The sequence below is a fragment of the Bactrocera tryoni genome, chromosome 3 (genome assembly GCF_016617805.1).
Source record: "Bactrocera tryoni isolate S06 chromosome 3, CSIRO_BtryS06_freeze2, whole genome shotgun sequence".
Lineage (NCBI taxonomy): Eukaryota > Metazoa > Arthropoda > Insecta > Diptera > Tephritidae > Bactrocera > Bactrocera tryoni.
Window position 1 is genome coordinate 17,358,575 of NC_052501.1, and position 26,466 is coordinate 17,385,040.

The 26,466-nt window shown below is 37.0% G+C and overlaps 1 protein-coding gene across 1 annotated transcript in view; it reads right to left on the reverse strand.

Moving 5' to 3' along the window:
* Positions 1-3,023: 3,023 nt before the first annotated feature.
* LOC120770841 (pneumococcal serine-rich repeat protein) overlaps positions 3,024-26,466 on the reverse strand; it is a 172,871-nt gene continuing 149,428 nt past the window's right edge. Inside the window, exons 3-7 of the mRNA XM_040098437.1 lie at positions 11,019-12,480; positions 10,832-10,952; positions 5,790-10,756; positions 5,499-5,725; positions 3,024-5,423 (exon numbers count right to left, since the gene is read on the reverse strand). Of these exons, the coding sequence (XP_039954371.1) occupies positions 3,043-5,423; positions 5,499-5,725; positions 5,790-10,756; positions 10,832-10,952; positions 11,019-12,480 (9,158 nt within the window). The 3' untranslated portion in view covers positions 3,024-3,042. The remainder of the gene's footprint in view (positions 5,424-5,498; positions 5,726-5,789; positions 10,757-10,831; positions 10,953-11,018; positions 12,481-26,466) is intronic.

Here is a 26,466-nt window from a genome sequence, read left to right on the forward strand (position 1 = left end):
TATAATTTTTATATTTAATTTATAATTTTTCATACTTTTTAAATTATTAGGTTTTTTTACTATAATTTTATTTATAAATAATTATATTTTTATATTGTTTTATTAGTATACAAATACTTATTTATTATTTTTATTTATTTATTTTTGTGATTTTAATTTTTATTAATTTTAATCTTATTTTTTATATTTTTTTATATATTTTAACATTTTGTTTTGCGGCTAAGCCATTAGACTCACAGCACTTAGAGAGTATATTATGTATTTGTGTAAACCTACCAATGGTATGCAGTACATAGCAAATAGATAGTTGAAAATTAAAAGGAAAGTTAGGTTATAACTAGAAACAATAGTTATACATACTTTTTTTATACACATACAGCTACATATCGATAGTTAACACATTCAGAAAGTTCACACAAAATAGTAGAGGTGCTTATAATTCAATATAAAAATATATGTACATATGTATTTTTCATAAATTTTGTATAGTTTGGTATATAAAGTGATAGTGGGTAGGGAAGTTGTATATGTATGTGTGTAGATTGAGGATATTTTGTGTATTTGTTTTTTTAATATACATATGTATGTATTTTTTGAAATTTGTATATGAAATCAAACAGAGTTCCGTGTAGAATGTAAAGTTGTAGATTTTCTTGTATAATTAGGTGGTTATGCCTAGTTATATGCTATATAAGTATAATGTTTCTGTATTGAGGACAAAGTGTGCTTGTATAGGTTCTAAGTGTGTGTATATACTACATATGTGTATGTATATATCATATATTTGTGTGTGTATAGTGTGAGTGTTTGTTTGTTTACTTTTGAAATACCATATGTCTGTCTGGATATTTTCATAGCAATGATAGTTGAATTCCCTAGTTAAGTTTTTTTTTGTTGATTTTGTTTTCTTCAAAATGTGTATACTGTGTTGCTTCACATGAAATGCAACAACACTAACGCTGATATTTTTGATTTGCAGGTTGTGGTTAATGCGAAAATAGTTAATAAGCAGACAAACGTTTTGGGTGTGAAAATATAATTAAATCAATTTGCCGGTGTTGAAAAAAAATTTAAAATTATTTTTTTTTTAGCTTTTTAAAATATAGCACAAAAAATATTAAAAAAAATAAAAAAAAAATACTTTAATTTGGGAAAATTTATTTTTTCAAAATAAAAAGTTAAGTTATTTTAAAAATCTAAAAAAATATTTTTTTTTTCAAAATTAACACAATAAAAATAACTAATTAAATAAATTTGATGGTATTGAAAGATTAATTTTGATTCACAAAAATGTATTAATAAGTTATTAAAAAAAAAGATAAAGAAATAATTTATTAAAAAAAATTATTTTATTTGGCGGTGTTGAAAAAATTTTAAACTATTTTTTTAACTTTTCAAAATATAAAAAAAAACTATTTCTTTAACGTTTTGCAAAGTTTTTTTTTTACAAATAAAAATATTCAAAATTTTAAAATACAAAAATAATTAATTTATTTTCCAAAAATAACAGTTATTAAAAATTAAATAAATTTTATGGTGTTGAAAAATTATTTTTGATTAAAAAAATTAATTTAATTTAATTAAAAAAAATTAAAGAAATAATTTATTTTCAAAAACAGTTTTTTTTTATTTAAAAATTATTTATTAAATTTGGTGATATTGAAATTTTGTTTTATGAAAATTCTTTTTTTTCCCAAAAAAAAAACATAAATTAATCTTCTAAAATTAAAAATTAAATAAATTTAATAATGTTGAAAAATAATTTTTAATTTTTTTTTTAATTTTATTTTTAAATTACTTTCTGAATTTTTATTTTTGCAATTTCACATATTTTCAAAACAATTTTCATATGCCTTTAAACTCAGTTTTTTTATTTAAAATTAATTTATTTTTAAATTTAAAAACACAATTTAATAAATTTGGTGGTGCTGAAAAAAATTAATTAATAATAATTTATTTTCAAAAAATTAAAGAATTTACTGAAAAAAAAAATGTTAAAAAAAAAATTATTTACTAAATTTGAAAACTTTTTTTTTGTTTTCAAAAAATAAATAATACATTTATTTTCTAAAGTTAATAATATAAAAAAAAAATAATAATTTAATAAATTTAGTAGTGTTGAAAAATAATTTTCGAATTAATTTTTTTTTAACATTTTTTTGAATTTTTATTTTTGAAATTTTAAATATTTTCAAAACAATGTTTGTATGCCTTTTAACTAATTTTCTTTCATTTTAGCGCACAACCTGCTTATTTTTTATTATAAATATTTGTATACTAAACATAAGCCAAGCAAAAATATAACGACAGCTGCGCCCAAATGCAGATTTTTATACTCTATTCCGATTATTTTTTATTTTTATTTAATATTTCTCTCAATATTTTAGCGGGTTTTTGTGTTTCATGGTTTGGAATAACCTCAAATTTGCTGCTTACTATGTAAAACAAAAAGAAATTATTTTTGTAAAACGGTGTGTTTTTGTAAGTGTATCCGTTATGTATAACTGTTGTCTACATACGATATGTAATACAGGATATGCGCTGACTTTTTGGGATTTTTTGTCTTTTCAAAACTAGTTTTCAACTGAGCACAACTGCCGTTACACTTAAACGCTTAGCATAATCTCTTACGCAAATCTACTTTATATAATATAAATTCTATATATAATATAAACTCTTTATATATGTATGTATGTACATATCACGCGCTTACGCACTTGTTAGCCGCTTCAAAAGTACTACACGCTAGTACTTCCTCTGCATCAATTGGGGAAAGGCAAACGGTGTCTCCACCGCATGGTGCGGCTGATATTGTAATTGCAGGTGAAATTGTTTTTGTTCCAAACCACCAACACTACTACCGCTCCAGCCGCTGTTAGTGGCGTTGTGAAAATTGTTGCATTGCAAAGCAGGCGCTTGCCATTGTGCGGTTATTGGCTGCGTTGCTGGCGACTGCTGTCTGGCGGTGGCGGCGCTGTGTTGCGGCATTGCCAGCGGCAAACCATCCCTCATTCATCCGCTCGACGGCGCATAGGCATAATGTCAGTTATTTGATGATGCATTCGATGAGGTGATCGATGCGGGCGAACCGACCGCAGCGGTGGCGCTGGCTGCACCAATGCTGGAGAGTGAGGAGACACGCGCACGTTTCTCGCTGCTCGCACTCTCGGTGGGATTGTCGCTCTCTTCGCCATTGCTGAAATTGCCGGGCAGACGGCGTTTGAGATTATTATTCAAACCGCTTGCGATGGCCTCGTCTTCCGAGGTCGAGTTGGTGCGTTTCGGCGTGTTCGTAGCGCTATCGTTGTCCAGCGAGGCAATAGCTGTGGCCGCTGCAATTGTAGCGGCGCTAAAATCGTCCTCCGATGCGCTATCCTGCGACACAATCGCGCTGTGATTGTTATTTATGCCGGCTGATTCGCTCATACCACCACTGGCGCCACTCAGTCCACTGCCACCACTCATGCCCGAAGGTGTTGTGTAGCTGCCCAATTTGTTCGGATCCTTTTCGATGAGTTTTTGTGCAAGTGTTTTCAGCGAGATCAGCGAGTTCTCACAGTCGCTGGTATCGATCTCGGTGAGACTAATGCCGGCTCTTTCGATCTCGGCATAAGTGCCGAATGGCAATTTCTGTAGGCACTCCAATTTTTGTACATGTGTTTTAGAGCGCAAATGCTTGGCGAGATGTCCGTGTATGCGGAAGGCGATTTTACAGTCGGTACACTCGAAGGGACGTGGGTTGGAGGTTGTCGGCACGCCGAAGGTGGACGTCATCATGACTTTGTTCTTATGCGCTTCGGCGCGTTCATGCTTCTGCAGATGACCTTGCGTGCGGAAAGATACGCCGCATGGCTCACAGCGAAACTTGCGCTCCATGTAATGTATATTCATATGTAAAGACAATTGGCCTTGTGTCTGGAACGTTTTAGTACAAACTTTACACACCGGCCGTCCATCGGGTGACATGCGCACGCGCGGGTAGACGGGTTGAATTTCATTATTACCAGACTTCTTTAGACCATCTTCGCCAACAACGACTGTACGTCCAGGTGCCGAAAGCACGCCTGTGAAATCGGTAGTTCCCGGTTGTGCCACAACCGCAGGTAATTTAGCATTATGCGGCTCTGTGTTTGCTGTACTGTTGTTGTTTGCTGTATTGCTGATGTTTCGACTGCGTTTCGCGGTTTGACCTGCTGCTGGTTGTTCCTGATCGGAAATGTATTCACTATCTTCACCTTCATCGGATGATTTACATGCCGCAGGCACGTTGGACTTTGTGTGTAATGCTTTGTTATTAGTGACATTGCTGTTCGAAACATTACTTTTATTATTGCTTGCGGCTGTTGCTGCTGCTGCTGCTGGAGCCACTGTTTGTTCGCTCTTCGACTCTTCCGTTGGTGCTGGAATGACTTCGATTGTGGGTACTTGCAACTCAGTTGTGCTCTTCTCCCTCTCCACTTTGTTGGAGGTGGCGGCTGAGGGTTTGTTCGGTAGACTGTCTGTGGTATCTGCGGTATCGTTGGTTAACACCGTCGCGGCTATGCTCTCTGAAATACGCACACCGCTGCTTGCACTCGCTGTTGTTGTGAGCGCTGTGTTGGATCCAGCGCCCGCTACACTTACGGTACTCATGTTTGTTGTGCTGGCGAGATTTTGATTGATAGCGTTCACATTGACGGCGTCGGGGAAGCTCTGGTTCATTTGTATTTGCTTGATTTTATGGTATTGGAATGCCTTGTGGTATTGGTAGGCTTGCGAAAGCTCATCGCCGTTCTTGTAGTTCTCAAGCATTTCAGTGGAGCTGCGCACCTTGTCCGACACTGAGATGAGTGTTTTCAAAAAACCCGATTCATTGTTGCTATTGCCGAAGATCACGTCACGTATTTGCGCTTGTGTTTGCACTGGCGGACCACTTAGCGGCACTGCTGTGCTGGCGCTGTATTCTTCTGAAAGCACTGCATTGCTCAGCTGAATTGCAGCTGTGTTGGCCGTTACAGACGAGGTCGCAACACTAACGGCAGCACGTGGCTTGGTGAGATCTATAGGTGCACTTTCATAACTCGCTGCAGCGGCGTTATTATTGGGTTTCGGCTTGGACTCTTCGGGATTGGAGTAGTATTGCTCTTGTTTCTGATAGTCGAACGGTGGTTTGGGTGAACTGAATGATATGACACGTTTAATACCGGTGGGATGCGTGCTGCCAGTTGACGCACAGGTTGTTGTGACTGCTGTTGTTGCCATGCTTGTCTGGCCTACAAACGATATAGCGGCTGATTCTATGCGTTCGCCATGCTGCTGATATGGGTATGGCTCACTTTTCGGATGTGGTGAAATGCTTTGCCCGATGGGTGGTGTCATAGAGAGCGAAAGCAAACCACGCGCTGCTTCGTGCTCCAGCAGACGCGACTTCGACTCGTCCGTATCTAAGTGAAGATAATGAAAATCCCAATTAGTATGTTGTAAGTAAAAAGTTTTGTAAAATGGATAATTACGCCTACCGCTGCTTTCGGACTCGTTATCACTGTAATCGTCCGAGTCCGATTCGCCTGGTATGGACGACGTGCGTCCACCAGCCGAAGTGGTCGATTGTTGATCGAACTCTGGTTCCGGTTCGAGAAATTCACCATCAGCTGGCATTGGTCCAGGGTTAATGCCGAGCTCAAGACATTTCTTGAAATGCGTCTTTGACTGCATGTGCTTCGTGAGATTGCCTTTTGTCTTAAAGCTGTAATTTTAAAGAGAGTAAGACCTGTAAATTCAATTAACCACTTGAATGTCGAGTAACTTACCTGAAATTGCAATGCTTGCAAGTGTATGGACGCACATCGGTGTGGGTGCGTATATGTTTCTTCAGCATCGAGGGCTTTTTACATCTAATGCCGCACTCCGAGCACACATATCGGCCACGACCACGACCACGTATATAGGTGTAGTCCTCGTGCGATTCATAGCCACCAACTAACATCTGACTAGCCGATGGCTCTTTCTTGCTACTGCCATCTGCGCTACCACTACTACCACTGCTGCTACCGCTACTACCGGCGCTAACCTTCTTCAACTGTTCGGCGCTCTCCGTAGTATTGGTGTTGAGTGAGATTTGCTTCAATTGATGATGCAGATACTGACCCTGATTGTTCTCGAACGGTGTCATAACGGTCTGCTGCGAGACAACCAAAGTGTAGGGCAGCTTATTCATGCCGGCCATAGTGCTGGTAGAGCTCTTCTGACGTGAGTCATACAAGGACATCACCAACTTCGGTTTAAAGCCCAACGGATGTGGATTGTTTTCAGCGCAAACCTTCCAAACGCTGTACATGGAGAGCTTCTGAGCGCCCGCCACATAAGAAGCCTGCGGACAGTTAACGGTGCAGTAGAACATTTTCGTGCTACACTTGAGTCCTAAATATGTGTAAGCATGTCCGTTTAGATAGAGTTGTACGCAAGATTTGGATTGACGTGGTGTCTCCGGTGAAATAAGTGGCAGGGTGTTGGCATTTGGTGTGATGCCGTGATGTCTTTTCGGTGTGAATGTGCCCGGTTTGAGTGGCAGACTGGTTGGTCGCAGAAATTTAGATTTCTTTCTCTCGGCGTCGGTGGGCTCTGAGCCGTTGCTGTTGCCAGACGCAGCGCTGGCGTTAATATCAACATGTAGGGGTGTGAGTGCAGAGTTTGCCGGTGTCGTGGTGGTCTCCACATCCTTAGTCAAATGATCGAAATTGAAGTGACGCACTTCATTCTCGGGCGGCGAGCTTTTTGGCATATTGGCGCTCCCACCTTTGCGCGGACTTATATTGTCAGCCATGCGTGTGAAATTAAATGGCTTCTTCGGCACATCTAAACTGTTTGGCTTGCTTGTCGAGCCTGTTGCAGCTAGCGAATTCCAATTGCGTGCCGCACGCATACCTGACGCACGTTCGAACTCGTTGGGTGCATTTTGCGCGCCACGAAATGGTGATGCAGATTTGAGATTTTCCTGCGACGACATAGTCATAGATTTGGGACTAGCACTGTTAGCAATCAGCAGCGGGCTTTGTGTCTTTTTGCGGTTCGGACTGAGCGATCGTCCTGGGGTTAGCAGTTGTGGTCCCGGTTGCGGCATCTGCAGATGTTGCGGTGGTGGCAGTTGGGGTGTTAGACTATTTGGTCCGGGTATACCGGGTACATGTGGTATAATTTTCTCACCACTACCGGTCATGCTCTGTAAAGGTGGCAGCGTTAACGGATTGAATGCTGTTATGGGGTTGATGGAGAACTGATGAAAATGCTGCGGCCCATTTGTGGGTAAACCAAGACCGACCAAGCTTAGTTTCGGCGTGAAGGCACTGCTGTTCGGAAAGGGCAATGCAATATTACTTTTGTTTTCCTTATCCTTCGGTTTGGGTGAGACTTCCTGAAAACTGCCGCCCGAGAGCAAGGGTGTACGTATCATTTTTGTGCTCTTATCCACATCACTGCACTCCGAAAGTGGTATAATACAGCCGCCGGAAGAGGTGAAGCGCCGCATGCGTTCCTCCTTTTTGCTCAGGTCGCTGGTACTGGTGTTGGGCAGCAGCTGTATATCACCGCCACTGATGCTATTGATGGTCAAGCGCTTGCTTGACGTTGCGGCCATCACACCACAACCGCTGCTGGTAGATGCTTGATTTAGCGAAAATACCTCGTTGCTATCCGAAGCCAGTTTAGCGCGTTTCGCGGATGTATGTGTCTCGAATTGACGATCTTCATGCATTTTGGTTATAATCACATCTTCTGACGTCTTACGCGTCTCGCTGGTATTACCAAAATCGACAAGTGGTGTTTTGCCCAACAGTGGACCTGGTGATGGCAGTGGTGCATCGATCAAACGTACAATGTTCGGATCGGGTAGCGTCAAATTGGCAGGCGGACCATTAGGCGGCGTACTTCTAGGTGAAGCAACACAGTTGGCAACGCTATTACTACTTGTTGAACTAGTTGGTGCGGTGGATGTCGCCGAAGTAGTCGTGGTTGTAGTAGCCTTTGAGCTGCCAGCCTGTGAGGCGCTCAGTCGGCTTAAAACCAACGAACTCGGTTTGGTGCGTAGCTGATACCAAGCCAGCTTAGCGAGCGGCAGTGGATTTTGTGAACTTAAGATGGTGTTCTTCAGCTCGGGCAGATTCAATGTCATCGAGTTCGAGCGGAAGTGGAGGTACGAAGGCGACGATACTGGACTGATAGGCGCGCTTGTGGCACCTTGGCAGTAAGTGCTGTTGTGCAGCTGTAAATCCTCTGCCGTGCGGAAGGTATTCGAGCAGAGCGGACAATTGTAAACAGCATCCTCACCTTCGCCGGTTGGTTTCGCCAAACCACGCGCATTCAGCAGCAAATTCTTAATTATAGAAACATTTGTTGGTTGTTTGGCATTGGCGGCGCCGCTGCTAGCAGTTGGCTGCGCGGTAACCATCGAACTGTTGGTGGAACCATCATTGCTGGAATTGGACATCTGGTTTTCGATAGACTGACGCTTGCGCGGTGTATTGCTTGGCGTTGAGTTGGCTAAGTTGCTTGCTGGAATGGTTTCGGTTTGTTCTTCCTGGCGCGGCTTCGGCTTAGCGGAGAGGTTCAATGGCAGCGCATTTGAGTTGGCGGCGGCGCTTATCTGCTGCATAGCGTTCATGTTGTCTTTGTGTAAGGCGCCGCTAGATTGTGCGCTTGTAGGTGACGGTGTTGGGCGTTGCGTTTCTGGTGGCGGCACAGTCGACAGCTGCTGCTGTCTGTAAGCGGATGTGGTTGGATGCCGTTGTGGTTGCGGGTGCAAAGTTTGCAAGTGTTGTGGCATAGGCGCTGAAATGCCGCTGGACTTTGTCGCGCTGGACATTGACATAAGATTCTTCGAAATACCATTTGGTTGCATGTGATGTTGCTGCTGCTGTTGTTGTTGCAGCTGCATTTGATGCTGTTGATGTTGCTCCTCGAGACGCAGCTGTGCAATATGTTGCTGCTGCTGCTGCTGGGAGGGCGGTGGCATTTGCATTGCCTGTGAGCCGGCCATTAGCTGTTGCTGGAATTGCTGTTGATAGTGTTGCTGCTGCTGCAATTGTTGTTGTAACTGTTGCTGTTGTTGCTTCTGTACAATCGCTTGCGCTAGTCTAGCGTTGGTGGCGCTATCGCTGCCCACCGCGGTAGTGGCGACCAAACTGACATTGCTGCCACCTGCATTGCCTGTCGAGGTGGCTGCCGCGCCGCTACTGTTGCCACCGCCATTATTAGTAAAACTACGCGAGCGATTTAGACCCTTCGGATACTTCTTCTGCAGAAGCACCGCTTTATTCTCCACAATTGCCTCATTCTGTGAGATCAACTTTGTGATGTGTTCCTGCACAAGATCGGCCACTTTGTTCGTGCCGCTGGCGGCCGCATTGGAGATGTTGCTATGCAAGATACCGGTGCTTATAGAGGCGGTGGTGTTGCTGTTGGCACTGCTGGCGCCGCTTACCATACCGCCGCCGCCAGTGTTGGAGAAATATTGTAATGGCGTTTGTTGCGCTGCAGGCAATGGCGCAGACGCAGTCATTTGCTGCATACCTGCTGCTGGCGCCGCGCTAGCATGTTGGGCATTAGCCGCGCTCGTCGCGCGCGCGGGCACTGGCAATGTAGCGGTGGGTTTTAGTACTGTTGTTGGTGCTGGTGGTGCATGTACGGCTAACTGTGAGGGCGACATATGCTGTAACTGCTGTTGCTGCTGCTGACTTAGTTTGTGAAAGTGTTGTTGCAACTCTTGCTCCAGCCACTTGTACTGGAAGTGCAGTTTTTGACGTTTATCGGCCGTCATCATGTGCAGTGCATCAGGCGGAAAATCAATGCCACCCGGGTAGATCATGCGCGTGCCTGGCAGATAACCCATGTTGGCCGCTGCTACAGCCGCTGCTGCGTTCACCAAGTCAGGGCGCGGGCCGGCGCTTTTCGGTGACATGGCCGCCACGTGATGCAGTGGTATGCCTGCATTGAGCGGCGGCGGTAGCACGTGTAGCGCTTGCGGTTGTTGTGGCTGCTGCAGCTGCAACTGTAACTGATGTGTGTTGATGTGATTGCTCAGCTTCACTTGTGTGCTGGGCGACAGCGATGGATGATGCGCCGCAGTTGGCGCTGGCTGTGGTGCTTGCGCTTGCGGCAGCATAGCTAGGTGTGTAGCAGGCGGCATATTATGTGGTGGCGCTTGTGGTAGTTGCTGGTGTGGCGACTGTTGTAACGGCAAGGGTTGCAACAGACCGGGCGGCATGCCAGCTGCGACGGCGGCGGCTGCTGCCGCTGCTTCCTTGGTCGTCGCATAAAACGCCGCATTGTGAAATTTCGGTTTGTAAGGTTTAAGCTCGGTGGCGGCGGCGGCCTGTTTGGACGTCGTGGTAACGGCAGTAATTGTAGTGACATTTGATGTCGTCGGCTGCGGTGGCGGCAATGTGCCAGCAGCTGGTGAACCTAGCGGTAATTGTTGCGGTTGTTGCTGCGCGGGCTGTTGCAAGTAGGCGCTTTTCGCTGACGAAAGCGATGATGGTGAGGGTGTGGATGGCAGCGCGACATGCGGTGATTGTGCGGCGCTTGCTTGCTGCAGCTGCTGCTGTTGTTGTAATGCCAAAACAATTTGTTGTTGCTGTTGTAGTTGCGTCTGCTTTTGTTGTTGTTGCTGCAGCTGCTGCAGTTGTTGCGGTGTAAGTGTGTTGGCTGTTGACGGCGTAGTGCTCATTACCACAGGTGACGATGCGGTGCTTAGATCTTCCAGCGGCGAGGCGGTGCGACTTATCTGTAAAGGACAACAGGCATTGACATTATATTTAGCGAATGCTGTTTGAATATTAGCATGAATATTTGTACTTACCACATCTGAGCTGCTGTTGCTCAGTTCCGGATCGCCCTCCTGATCGGAGCCGCCGAAGAGCCCATCATCGGCGCTTATAGGCACCGCAATGCCGCGTTTCCGCGCAGCGTGCGAACGCGATCTGCATGTAAAAATGGCATAAACGGTTGAATATTTCGCTCAAATTTTGTGTGCTGCTACAACTTACCGGCAATGTTTGTAGTAATTGCTGTTCGTTTTGAATGCGATGCCGCAGATGTCGCACGGGTAGGGACGTTCGTTGGTGTGCGCGCGTATGTGCTTCTGCAGCACCGACGGTTTTGTACAATTCAGATTGCAATAGGGACACACGTAGCGTCCCGTGCTGGCATTGCTATTGCCACCGTTATTCTGCTGACTCTGTTGATTCTCATAAATATGCGACAAAGTTTGCGGTATTTGCTCTGCTTCCAGCTGCTGCGCCGCACTGATGCTATCATTGTTATTGCTCTCACTGTGGTTATTGCTATTTGCTGACGCGCCGCTGTACTTAACACTATGCGTATTGTTATTGTAATTGGACTGTTCCACTGTTGCAACAGCCGGTGCCGACGTCGCGTGCGCGTGTCCATTCGTCAATGGCAACGCGGCAATGTCACTTTGTCCATAAGCGGCGTTGGTAGTTGGCGCTGTGCTTTGCGCATTCGTCGCCGCTGTGGGTGTGGGTGTTGTGGCCGGTGGCGGCGATATTGAACTAGTCGACGCGGCTGAAGACAGCGAGGTGGTGCGCGTTGGCGCCACCTCACTGCCTGCCTCACTACTCGCACTGCTGCCTGCGGCATTGACGCTCTGACTGTCCGCCACCAGGCTGTCCACGTCTGTGGTGCTGGCGAGGCGTTTGAACTTTTTGTGTAAATAGCGCGCGTTATTCCAGGTATTCGGCTCGGTGGCAGGCGCTGCGACTGGCGCTGCACCTGCTGTTGCCTCCGCTGTTTTAGCTGTTGCTGTCATATCACTACTATTGTTGACATTTTGTTGTTGTTGTTGTTGTTGCTGCTGTGATTTTTCACTTTTGCGCGCCAACTCAGTTTGACTTAAGGTAAAATTATTTTTGCTTAAACTACTGTTACTAGTATCACTGTGTTTGTTGTTGCTGTTGTGGCTGCTGCTACTGCTAGTGGCGGTGGTTGTATTGTTGTTGTTGTTATTATTAACATTTGTTGTGGCTGTTTCCGATTTTACAACAGTCTTTTGCTCTCCTCTAGCTTCCCTGGCGCGTGCCGACTTGTTATTGCCTTGTATGACCACCGCTGCCTCGTTGCCAATCGCAAGTGGATCTTTGGCACCGCCAGCCGTTGCCTTGCCAGTGCTGCCGCTGACTACTGTCTCCGTTGTCGTGTAAGCAGCCAGTGCGGCGGCGCGTTGTGCAGCTGCTGCTGCCGCCTTTGCCTGCTTGGCTGTCTGCTTTGGCACTTTGACGTTATCGCTGGCATTTGCTTGCGCTTCGCCGCCTTGCGTGCGATATGTGCCGCGTCGTTCTGTGGCACGATGATGATTGTTTTGTAATTTTGTTGTTTTATTATAGTGTTTTGTTGTTGTAGTTGTTGTTGTGGCAGCTTCCATATTGCTGTTGCTAAGGTTTTGTTGTTGCTGTTGCGTTTGGCGTGATTGCGTTGTGCCGCCGGGATCATCTGTAAAGAGTGAAGCAGAGAGATAGAGTTAATATGAGTTCACAAAGAATTTGTAATAAATAATATTTTTATAAAAGATTTTTTTTAAATGGTATATATCAAATGCATATGCATTTCATTACATGTAGTATATGCCAAGAGAAGAGTTTGAAGTTTGCATCTAAAAATTCTTAAATCTCTTTGGATTCACAACATCAATGTATCCCAACATTTTTGTATAGTATCTCAATATTTTTAAAAATTTCAAAAAGAATGTCAACTTTTTTGTTTAGCAACATCAATGTATCCCAACATTTTTGATTAACAACATTATTGTTTCGTAACATCCATAAATGAATCCTAATTTTATGGTAAACTTTAAAAATAATGTCAAAATTTTTATTTCGTAGCATCAATGTATTTGAACAATTTTGTTTCGCAACATTAATGTATCCCAAAGCTTGGTTTTGCAACTTAAAAGCATTTCAAAATTTTTGTTTCGCAACATTATTATTTCGTAACATCAAAGTATCCCAACATTTTTAAATCTGAACATTTTTAAAAATTTCAAAAGTAATGTCAACATTTTTATCCGCAACATTAATGTATCTCAACATTTTTGTTTCGCAACATCAATGTATCTCAACATTTTTTTTAAATTTAAATTTTTTTTCGAAAAATATTGTATTTTTTCCTAATATTTTTCTCATAATATTTACTTTGTTGCTTTTGCTATATATTTATGACGCCCCACATATTTCGTTCTCCTCAAATAAATACATACATATATAATTGGCATAAGCATTCGCCAAATTAAATTTTTTTTTATCAATTTTGCCAAAACTCATAACTGATAAGCACACGCAATTTAATAAAGCAAAAACTGCATAACGCTCATTGGCTCAATTATAGAAACATGCACACAAAAAAAAATAATAATAATAGTATCAATTAGATTAGATTATATTTTTATTGTTATTTCACCATAATCAAAAACATTGCTTGGCATAAATAACTAAAGAATATGCTTAATTGTTCACATTTTGTTTGGGCACGAGTAAAGATGTATGTGAGTGTTAATGTGCTCATGTGTGCGTTAGTCATTAATACCATAAATCACACAGGTAGTTTCCAACTTTTAAACATCACGCCAATTGCTTACAAGTTTACATTTCTGAACTTGCTAAGTATCTACATATGTATTTGTATGTGTGCTGGTGTTGATGTCGGCATACTGTGAATAATGCCGTAGCTAGGCAGTCAGCCACTTTGTCTGCGGTTAATTTTCCCTTGAATTGTGTGTAGTAATTATCCAAAACGCTACATACCAACTAGCTATGCTTATAAAGGGTGCAACACGTACTTAAATATAAATACATATGTACATACATATGTATGTAATCATAACGACATGAGTAATTGATTAAGTTACAAAAAAAAGGTAGACGCGATGTCACGGCGACTCTTTGCAATTTATGTTATTTGCATATGAGTAACTGCGGTTGGCTGCTTATTTGGAAATTCACTGAAACAAGTTTTCTCAACGCCAATTTAATTGGTTGGAAATATTTTTTTTGTTTCGTTATGTTTCTATTGGGATGATGAAACAATGTGCTTCACTCACGTTCATAACGCAAAGTTTATTTGTTTAGCAATTTTTGTTGTTGCTTTGGATTTTTTGTTGTCTGTTATAAATATATTTGCTTATATATTGACATAGCAAATTGTAAAATTCTTTGCTTTTATTATATTAATTTGTGTGAGAAAAATGTTTCACGATAAAAAAAGGTTTTCAGAAATCAATTTTTGCCAATATATGTTGCAGGTTTTCACAGTTACTTTGCTTATTTGAATAATGTGGCCATCATTTCTATGTTTTTGAATTTTCTTTCCCGATATAAAATCGATCAAAATCGGTAAAAAATTGATCAAAAACTACTTTCTCCTACAACTTTGAATCTTTCTGCAGTTACTAAGCTAATTCTAAGAATGGAATGAACATTTTTATATGTTGGATTTTAATTTTTTATTACTCTATCAATAAAAATCGATATATTTTAGCTTCCCATTTTCTTGGTTGGGTCTTTGGCTAAATCAATTTTCAAATTGTTTAAACATTTGAATATCAAGACTTGAAAAAATTCATTAATTAATTTATTTTTTCTATATTTTCAGCCTGTCTCCTGTTTCTTCACCAACATTTTTTTAAAGGTAAGTGTCACTTTTGCTTTTATTTCATGTAAAATATTTTTTATATTATATAAAAGTTTATATTTAAAGCTTTCACTTTTAAATTCACCGTTATTTTTTTGTTATTATGAAAGCGTCACTTATGCATGCTTTGCGTTTATTTTAATTTTTTTCATATTCCATATTAATTCATATTAAAGCTTTCATTCTAAGCTTTCACTAATACAATATGGCTAAAAAAGTATATATGTATGTAGATAAATAAAAACTCTGCATTTATATACATACATATTTTCATAACAATATTTTTTTAGAATTATAAAAAGCTATTATTTTCACTTGATTTTTTTTACGAAATAAGCAGCTTTAGCAAATAGCAGATGAGTTTTCCTGTGCTAAAAGCTTTCACATTTCAACTATATCTTTTTTTAGCGATAACATCATATATAGCAATACCGATCTTAAGAGCTTTCACTTTATACGTTTTATCTAACAATACCCGACATAAAAGCGTTGACTACTAAATTTCGACAGTAAATAATGAAAAGCTTTCGGAATTAAAAGCTTTTAAACTTTACTCAACACATATAGTAAACATAGTAAGTCATGCTTTTACATTGACTTTCAACAGCATATAATGAAGAGCTTTTGAAATTAAAAGCTTTTAAACTTTACTTAACAAAATATAGGCAGAAATACCCAACATTAAAGCCTTGACTGTTAAGTTTCGATAATAAGTAATGAAAAGTCTTCGAAATTAAAAGCTTTTAAACTTAACAGAATATAGTTAGCAATATCCAACATAAAAGATTTGACTGCTAAGTTTCAACAATAAATAATGAAAAGCTTTCGAAATTAGAAGCTTTTAAACTTTACTCAGGATAAATATCATGCTCAAAGCTTTCATTTTGATTGAAATGAAAAACCTTTGGAATTAGAAGCCATTATACTTTACTCTACACATATCGATCCTAGAAGCTTTAACTTTAAACTATAGACAAAATGTAATTAAAAGCTTTCTAGCTTCAAAAGTTTTTAAGTTTTATTCAACACATGTATCACTACCGATCCTAGAAGCTTTCACTTTTAACGATTGAGAAAATGTTATGAAAAGCTTTCTAGCTTCAAAAGTTTTTAAGCTTTACTTCAAAATAATTTATAAATCGCATTTGCTTACTTAAGAAAAGCTAAGTTTACAAATAAAAATTCTTTCCATTTAAAAATTCCTAACACTCCATACATTCTGAGTTATATAACACACACTTCAATTGCGTACTACCAACCGAGTGCTAATTAATTGTTTGTTTGGTTACAGAGTATAAAAAATATACAATACATATGGACAAATATTTTCACATATACATATATACACACACATGCGTGTTATATTAAGTAATAACTGTCATTTAAATATTTTTATGGCATTTAAGGTGTTTTTTCTTTCGGTTTTGGGGAATTTCACATACTCAACATACAAGTATGTTGGCGCTTCATTTATGAACGAACGCGCCTCGGCGTCGCACAAAAGTAAGAAATCAGGTGTATTTGTATTTATATTTATTTATTTATACCAAATATGTGTGTCTTTTAAAGTATTTTTATTGTCATTGCAAGTTTATTAAAAGATGAGGTGGGCGTGTGCGCTTTTTTTTTTAGATTAAATTGAGGTTAGGTTTTGGCGTAACCAAAAGCAAGAAGCGCTAATTATTCAGAGTTGCTGTGGGAATTTTTTGTTAAAATAGAAGTTTTTGCTAACTCCATCACTTAAATTTATGAAATATATTTATTATTTATAAAATTGTAAGGCTTTTTGATATTTTTTTCGTTATTAAATATGAAAAAAATTGATTTTTTCGGTTAAATTTTCGGTTAGGCATACATTTTTTATATACATATATTTGCTTCAGTGCTTCATGGCTCTACATCAAAATAGTGAATTGCTACCAAAAACTGAACAATATTCTCGTCAGCATGAGCAATCCACTGAGTGATCAGATAAGTGCTTAATTATATCAAACTTTTATTGTTGCTTTTTTATGTATCGAATGTGAACTAGACAGTTGGATTGTGGAAATATTCACTTTTGTCCGTACTTCGGAATAAATTTCTATACAAATACACGTATACATATGTATATATATATATATTTAAAGCAAGTAGATAAATATACATATATGTATTTCACAATTGTAATGTTAAAAATTGCACTTAGTTGTCAAACACACGAAAACTTTATAGCCATATAATAATTAAAGCAACAAGTCATTGCAACTCAAGTAGCACAATATGTGCATAAAAACTGTGTAGTAAAGGAAAACAACAAAAATAAGTAATAATAAAATAAAGCAAACGTCTTGCGAGTCATTTAATTGCTTTACTGTTACTGATAATATGGCCACTGACGTCAGAAGAAGTCAAGTGATTGACGAGGCAGCGAAGAAAACAAAAAACAGAAGCATAAAGACCTGCGTACGCAAAATGAAAATAAAATAATAAAAATAAGAGCAAAAACAACAACAAATAAAAAAACATGAAACTGATTATGAAATTGTATATTGGCAGCAGAAGAAATGATTATTTTTTCAGCGCTTCAATAAAAAACAAAAGAAATGTATATAAAGCTTAAAAAATACCATTTTCAATCAAAAAGCGATATTTTGAATATTTTTTTTGAATTTATAAATAATATATACTTCATTGAAATATTTTACCCACCATTCAGATTCGAAAACCCCATGAGACCTTTTTTACCGACAATACAGATATATGTATAAAAGTCACGTAGTGTCACAAGATTTAAGTGAATGTTTATTAAGACACATTGGGGGCCTACCGAAGTGCTGAATGGCAATATGTGCTGATAAGCTACAAAATGCAGCAAGTAAATATCAGAATACAATCCACATACATAGGTTTCTACTAAATTGATAAGCAAGTACTTAAAAAACATTGCAACTGAGGCGGACGTTTGGCATAAGAGCAAACATGTTAGATAATTCAAAATTATATTGTATGCAATTAAAAGCTTAATTTACATACTATATGCCCATATTATATACCTGTATAAAGTTCATATTAAATATTTGTAAAACGCAATCTACAGCAAAATCTTAAGTTTTGTGTGCTATTCAGCTGGCTTCCATGCTTTGAAACTGAGCTGAATTATAAATATACGGCACTTTAAGGGATTATGAAGCGAATTGCGGTGTTTTTAGCGCCGCTGAATACAATTTTGTGTTGAGCTAATAAAATTTAAATATCATATGAGTATTTTCTGATAACATTTTTCAGTATATCTTTAGAAACATAATAACGGTAAAAAATATTTTGTAAGCAATCTACAGCAAAATCTTAAGTTTAATGTGCTATTCAGCTGACTAGAAACTGGGTTGCATTTTAAATATACCACATTTTAAGGGGTTTAAAGCAAGTTGCGGGGTTTTTGGCGCCGCTGAATATAATTTTGTAGTGAGCTTACAAATTTGAAATATACTATATGTGTTATCTGAGAACATTTTCAGCAGATCTTACTTTAGAAACAAAATAACGGTAAAAAGTTTACGTTTTGTGACTGTAAGTTTAGCTAAATGCAGTTGTTAGCCAATAAGTCATATTTTTGTCATTAAAATTTGGTATCCAAAGTCATTAATTACCAAATTAGACCAAAAATTAAGAATACGCTCTAATCAAAAATGTTTTATATTTGATTCGGTAGCGCTGAATCAAGTTCTCTGCAGCATTTTTTATTCAGAACTTTTTAATTAATTTGTTTCTACCTCATTCGCAATTGCATTCAGCTAGTGTAGTAAAGTTTTCAGCTATTCAGTGTTATTTTTTTAAAGGTGAATGAAATAACAAATATTTTTGTCTATAAAATAAAGTTACCAAATTGTTTTCGTTTAATAAATTCGCCTGCAGCTAGATATATAATTAAATCAAAAACGTTATAATTTCGAATATATACACTTTTATCATTTTTTTATTAATTTATCTCGAATGCGCTGAATTAAGTTCTTTGCCTCTCAGCAGCAAAAAATTCAAAACAAAATTTTTGAGACGATTTGATTTTATCTCATTCTCAATTATATTCATCAAAGTTAGTGTGGTTTTGACTATTCAGCAGTGTTTTTATTAAGCTGAATTAAAATTTTAACAATTTTCTTTAAAAATCTGCTTCTTTTCGATGTGTTTAAAAACAATGTTAGCTGTAATAATTATGTTTTGTTAAGCTGAATTATTATTTTTTACGAATTTTTGAGACGATGTGATTTTATCGCTTTCTCAATATAATTCAGCAAAGTTTGGTTTAGTTTTCAGCTATTCAGCAGTATTTTTGTTAAGCCGTATTAAAATCTAAATGGATGTAATTTAAAAATATGCCTCTTTTTTAAGTGCTGAATAACACTGTTAACTGTAATAATTATGTTTTGTACTTTAAAAGGCATTTTACATGGCGAGTCAGGCTTGCATACATTTTACCTGATTTTTTTTGAAAGCTGAATAAGTCTTGAAGTAATTTGAAATTATTATTTTATTTGCAAATTATGTAAATATTTATATAAAGTCACAGTTAGTCTGAACCAGCAATGATACTATTTACTCTGTACTGTCTCGCCTTTAACGCGATCGATTTCCACAACACCAAGCAAAACATACTAACTTGCTAACACACTGACTCATTTAGCCAGCAACAGACTATCAGACTGGCAACCGCAACTGTCGGTTTCAGCAGCCACGCCAACAAAAACAAAGAACACTTACAGAAAGTACAGGCAATTCTTAGTTTGATGACTATGGTGTGATGAAATGTATACGCCAGTTGTGATAACAGTAAAAGTAAGTTGAATAAAAAGGCTGTCTCATAAGATTACTCGCTAGCTTGCTCACTCACTCACTTATTCACTCACTCTTTGACTTGTTCACTGCTTAATGCCACCGTAACTAAATACGCTTCGTTTACTTTTATCATTCGCTTTGGCATGTTTTATTAAATTTTATTATTCTGATAGTAATTAAAGCAGCTAGACTTGTTGTTGCTTTGCATTTATCACGAAATATTTCACATTTAATATTATCTTTTCAAATTCGCTTCACTTTGCTCTAATTTGTTTAGCTAAACGACAAGTGTGTTTGTTCTTTTGATTACTCGCCTCAAATTTTGCAAATTCATTTCGTAAGTACTCATACATACAAACAAATATTTTTGTGTTTACACATATTTTATTGTTTGCTCAGATATCAAACGCACGCAATTTGCCACTTCACATGCCAGCGCTTCCCGCTAACGCCCCTAGCCACGAACTCGTACATGCGATAATGGCCGGCGGCAACAAGTGTGCGAATGGCTGAACAAACGCCAGCCACAAAGAGCATGAAACATGTGTGCACGTGTATGGAAGAGATTATGAGAGGTGGGCCGAGCAGTGGAGTATATGTGTGTTAGAAAATTTGTGGATGTGTGCTAAAAAGGTTGTGCATGTGTGCGTTAAAAATTGTGTACACCTGTGTGTGTGTGTAGCTTTCTCTGGACAAACAAGTGGTGCGCCCGTGCGTATACGTAATGTAGATTAGCGTTATTAATGATACGCCGGCTCGGCACTGTCATATTTTTTTTGCTTGGCGATTTTTTATCTACCTTTTTTATGCCCGCAACTTATTTTCGTTGGTTTGATAGCGAATTTCGAATAAATGAAAGTTGTGATAAGGCGTAAATAGGTTGGAAATACCAACAATTTGTTATTTATTATCTAAGCATGGCGAAGTGGTGTGGTTACTTTATGCGGCATCTTAATATTTTGCTTTAATTGATCATCGGTTGGCGTGTGTGACTCAGTTGAAGATAAAAATTGAACACAAAAGTAAAGTTTGTGTACTTAAGTGCATTGCTGATAGTATTAATCAATCAGTATTTAGGGATTTTTATGAAATTTTCAATATCAGTATTTATTGCAAAGTTCCTTTGTGATCGGATAATTTTGAAGTTCGCTCAGATAATTGAGAAAGTAAAAACTAATTATATGAACAGTTATGTACGAGAGTCCTTGACCTTGGAAGCTTTCGTCGTTTTCTTCAAATATTTTAACGTTATTTTTACAGTTAAATTAAAATTTTTTTTTTCGCAGAGTGGTGAAAGCTTTATGCAGCTATTAATCCATTTAATAATCATTTTGAATTTTTGAATAACCGATTGAAAATTTTCAGACTTGAGAGGCTTTGGTGAAAACATCCAGCTGTATAAAGCTTTCATTTAAATCTTTAACTGCTCGAATGGGAGTAATTGAAAGTAAATGTATTACAATAAAATAAGGAAAAGCTTTATAAATAAACAGTTTATAGTTTTTTGAATATCTTAAGCTCTTATTTTGACCTAACTTTATTTATTTTTTTTTATAAAATAACAACCAATAACATAAACTAATGAAATTGACTGTGAATAAAAGCTTCCAAATTTCAGCTAAAAGCTTTTAACGCCGACCAAAAAGTTTTTAATGGCTTCTGCCTTTAAAGCTTTTAACTTTATTCAAAAGCTACTGTAAATATCAGCATACTTTATGTATATGTATACATCTGTCTAAAACTTTCAATTGAAGCTTTCACCACTAGATTGAGAGTAAATAAAAGTAAGCATATTACAATGAAATAAATGAAAGCTCTTAATATAAACATAGATATAAAATATTTGCATTGCGAGCTTTCACTTTTTAATTTTTAAAAGATTAAAAATTATTGTTACCAGACATTGTGTTTTTTATAAAATAACGAGCTTTTAGAACAGCTGCTGAAATGAATTAGGTAGATAGAAAAGCTTTCACATGTCAACTTTTTTTAGCAACAACAATGTATAAAAAATGACGTTAAAAGCTTTCAGCGTCGACCTGAAGTATACTGCTTTAAAAGCTTTCCACTTTTCCGTAAGCTCCGTAAATATCAGCGTAATCTAAGTAATTACAATTATGTAAAGTCTACAAACCACCAACAGCTCAAAGACAATTAAATGCCAAAAGCTTTCACAACATTTCGCACTCACAAACAACTGTCAAGTGAACAACAGTAGCGCGTTGGCAGCTAATACTTTTAAACTAAAGTAGCCACGTATACATTGCGAGCATATAAATAATGAAAGAAGTCGAAAACAATGTTTATAAACCACAGCACTTGTAGTCACATATCCACTAAGGAGGCGGGACCGGCCAGCAATGGCAAGCAATCGAACGGAAGCTGCGTGTGGTTTGAGGAAAGAGCAGCAGAGGCCAGCTGTTGATTGACGTCCAATGGCGCTTGCAGACAAGTTGCTGAATTGTTGGAGCCGTTGAACTGACTACATTAATGTGTATAAATACTTTTAAGTACGTCTGTACGTAAGCATGCTATGGCAGCATCGCGCTTATTGCTAGTGTTCATTTGTATGGTCGGTGGTGTTCGATGTGCGTAGTTTTGAGAAAAATGATTTATTAAGAATTGTGCGGTGAATTTGTTGAATTGAGTATTGATGCGCTTGTGTGTATGTTTGCAAATCGCTCTATTTTTTGCTCGATTTAAAAGTATTTTTAGAATTTTCTTTTTAAAGCTAACGACACAATGGTTTTTATTAGAATTTTCAATTTGAAATTTTTCTTATATTACGCATAATTTTATTTTTTATGTTAATTATGAAGTGAGTGAAAGAAATTTATGCAGAGTTGTAGTTCTTTATATGAGTTTAGGTAGTATACTAGTGGCTTGCCAAAAAGCTTAAAGCTTTTGGGATTAGAGCTTTCACTCGAAAGTGTAGTTTAGTGAGCTTTCACTCGCAATGAAAGTTTGTACATAAACAGTGAAGTATTGTTTGTCAAATATACAGAGTTTTTTAAATCGTAGACGTTTTCGATTTAAACAGAGTTAATCGCTTTCTACAATAGAAACTTTTGTTAAAATGACGGGCATCTTTTTTATTACAGAGAGAGATAATCTCACTGCTATAGGTAAACAAATAAGAAAAATATCTCTGGTACATATTTAGCTAACATTTACTTTTATCATATTTAAAAAAATCTTATATTCTATGAAATAAAGAAAAAGTTTTGCAGTGTCTTCTTTTGTCGTGAATAAATTTTTATTCCGTTTTTTGTTTGAATTTTTTTCTCGAATACAAAAGTAAATACAGACATACATATGTACATACATGTTGTTATAGCGTGTTTATTGTTTTGTTCTCGTTTCTGTCTTGCGTAACTGCTTAGCATTCAGCAAATGTTATAGTTTCGCACCCATATGCTGTAATTAAGCATTTTTGCTTCACTTGTCTGATTCAATTAGCATATTGTGGCGTCTAGTTCGTTAAGTGATTAGATTTTTAAATATTTCTGAGGAAGCATGTTTGAAATTTTTAATACAAATTAATTTTTTTCTAGTATGGTTGTATATAGTAATTTTTAGCATTTATTCTCATACAATTTCAATGTATCATTGCGCTGAATAGCAAAGATTTTGCAAATATTGCCTCAAATTTCATATAATTTATTAAAAAAAAAATTACGAAAGTTTAAAGTGCGCTGAATAGCCAAAAACTGCATTCAGCAGAGCTGGTTGTGACTTTATTGTTGTAAAGTCGAAGCAGACATTTATTCACAGTAGCTACAAACGAATTCAGCTGAGCTGAATATGCAAAGTTTTAACAATTTCACAAATTACTTCAAGAAATATTTTGTTTATGTCATTGCGTTGACTAAAACTCCATAAAAATCATTTTAGTTGTACTAAGAATTTGTGCTAGCAATAATATAACTGCGCGGAATAACTCAATACAAGAACCAGCTTAACTGAATACCTTTAATAAGCAGTAACCTTAAACTCTAAACTTTTCTAACTTCTATACGAACGTATAACACGTTCATAAAGACGCCTAACACGTAGTAAACTGCATCATCTCAAAATAAGTATATTACAAACATACGCTATTTGATTTTCAATGCTTAATGTAAGTGAAAAACAAATATTTACAGTTTACTGTTCGTCTTTGTAGCGCCCGTTGGCGCTGAGCAAAGTACAAAGGTACGCGTGAAAATGAAATTATCACTTAAATGACAGCAAATATGAACACAACAGTACACAAGTAATGCAACAAACAAACAAACCATTGAAGGAATGTAAATGCGATTGTGAGCAAAATATCAGGAGAGGCGTCAAAAAATTATAAAACAATGTGCTGACACTAATTTAAATGAACAACAACGGCAGCGCATATACTCGTACTCCAATTACAACAATAGTTCTGTGTTGATGAGCATAAGTATGTGTGTGTGTGTCTGATTGCACTTGTTTGTATTAATATGTGTGCAACTGTTTCTGTCGGGCGACAAATTGACTATGCCGCGCATATTTTAGCGATTCAGAGGCAAAAAAAAATATATTGAAGCGCGCTTAATGACGCTGAATGTGATAATAGCGAGTCAAAGCGCATGGCTACAGAGGCAAACATATTTAAACGTACATAAAAATATATGAAAGTAAAAAACAACTATATTTAAATTCAATATACATATACATATGTATGCCTTTGATTGTTTGAGTCAAATGTCAACTCGGAGAAGTGTGAAGAATTGAAAAAATATTATAAAATATTGATTGCAGTACAAGCACATACACACACACATTGATATCTATGCAGATTCATAGCTGTATGTATTACTTCCTCGGTCAACACGAGAATTCTGAAAATTCAGCGAAATTAATAAACTCATACAAATCCATACACACTTTGCAGTTACGTTTTCGATAACGAAATTAGCTAAATTGTTTGTTTCGGTTCTTAGTTATCAATCAAAATATAACGGAATATTTATTTTTCTCCATTTATGACTTAAGACTAAGCACAATTCATGTCATGTCGCATAGTACGGTAGGCTTCTTACGTCAATGAATTTAATTTTGCGAGTTATAAAATGCGCTGAATGCATTCAAACACAATTCAGCTGAGCTAAATATAATTTATTACTGCAATTTAATAGATTTTTTCAAAGAAAATAACATTTTTGATTTCATTCAGCGTCTTTTTATGAGCGTGCATTTCAATATAAGTTAAGCGTTGAGTTAAGTGGACTGTTATTAAGATTTATTGATAGATTATAAAACTTTTAGTAGCATCAAACAAAAAGAATGTGTAAATATTTGGTGATGAGTTAACTGTGAACATTAATAATGCGCTGAATTGCATATTTTATGAATAAAATTTGCGTAAAAGTAATTTAAATGGTACTGATATGTTTAGTTTGCAATTCAGCAATTAGTTCCTTTTTTTGTTTTAATATGCAATTATTTTCATACTACATATAACCTGGGGAATAACAAATCAATATCAGTAGTTAGGCAAACGTTTGCTATACTATAGAGTTGTGGTACAATACAATAATATAATTAAGAGTAATTTATTGAATATGTTCAAAAATTTCTCATCCTAAATTGTCAGATATAGTTGTGTACTTACGTTATTACTTTTAAAAGTATTAGCAATACAAAATATTAAAAACAAAAATGTGCTGAATTGTAAAATGAAGAATTCAGCTCAGCGGAATTGTGTTATCTTAAAGAAAAATTATCTGCCAATAACAGTTATTAAGATTTTACAAGCAAAAAGAGCTTTTGGTTTAAGTTCAGCTCTTATTTCCTAGCCAAATTGTAAGATATGAGTTCAACACAGCTGAATTGTGTTGTCTTAAAACAAAATTATGCTAACTTAGTGGGCATAGCTATTGGCCACAATTAAGCTCTTATAACTTAACTAAAATGTATAAGTTAGAATTCAGCTCAGCTGAATTCCGTTGCCTTTTAAGAAAATTATGCTACCTTGTTACTCAGAGCTTTATGTTACAATTCAGCGCTTCTTCCCTAGCTAAGTTATATATATTTCTAATTTTCTATTATTAAGTGACACATTTTTCCCAAATTAGGCTAACAATATGAGTAATAAAAATATGATATGCCAATATCAGCTCGTATGCCTTAACGAAACAGCAAAAGATAGAATTCAGCTAAGGTGAATTACTTTGCCTTTGAAGAAAACTATGCTAAATTATTACTAAGTGCTTTGGTTTACAATTCAGCTCTTATTCCTTAGCTAAATTACTTAAAAAAAATATTTATTTTTAATTTCTTATTATTAAGTGACACATTTTCCTCAAATTGAGCAAACAATATGAGAAATAAAAAAATATGATATGCCAATACCGCCTCAATGAAGCTGTAATAACAGCAATAATAACTTCACACTCAGTACGCTGATGATTGTAAAATAAAAATAACAGCAGTGACAGTTAAAAAGCAACAAATACACCCATAACAGTCATAACAAAACTTCAAATATGAATAAACGTCGGCAGTCATGCGATTTAAGCCACCGTTTTGCTGTTATTTTTGTTTTTGCTTTATTTCGCGTTGCAAAAAAGGTGCGGCAATTAGATGTCGTCGTCAACGACATTATTATTGACGCTAAATATAAGCGCATTCATGTCTGTCTGTATATTTGAGTGTTTGTATGTAAGTGTGTGCAAAAATCTTTGCATTGTTGTTGTTGTAGTTGGCACTTCGAACAATTGAAATGACAAAAGCGTTTAGCTACCTTCGCAGGTACGTCATCGCCACATCAAAATGTGCATACCTGCTTACATATATACCTACATACATACATATATGTATGTACAGAAGTATGTGTGTGTTCGGCAATAATTGTTAAGCGACGTTCGCCGACAAGTGCCGGGTTGCGGTAAAGGAAATTGAAACTGATTTTTGTTCGTATGTTTCGGCATGTAAAGCTACATACAGGTATGTATGTAAGTATGTATA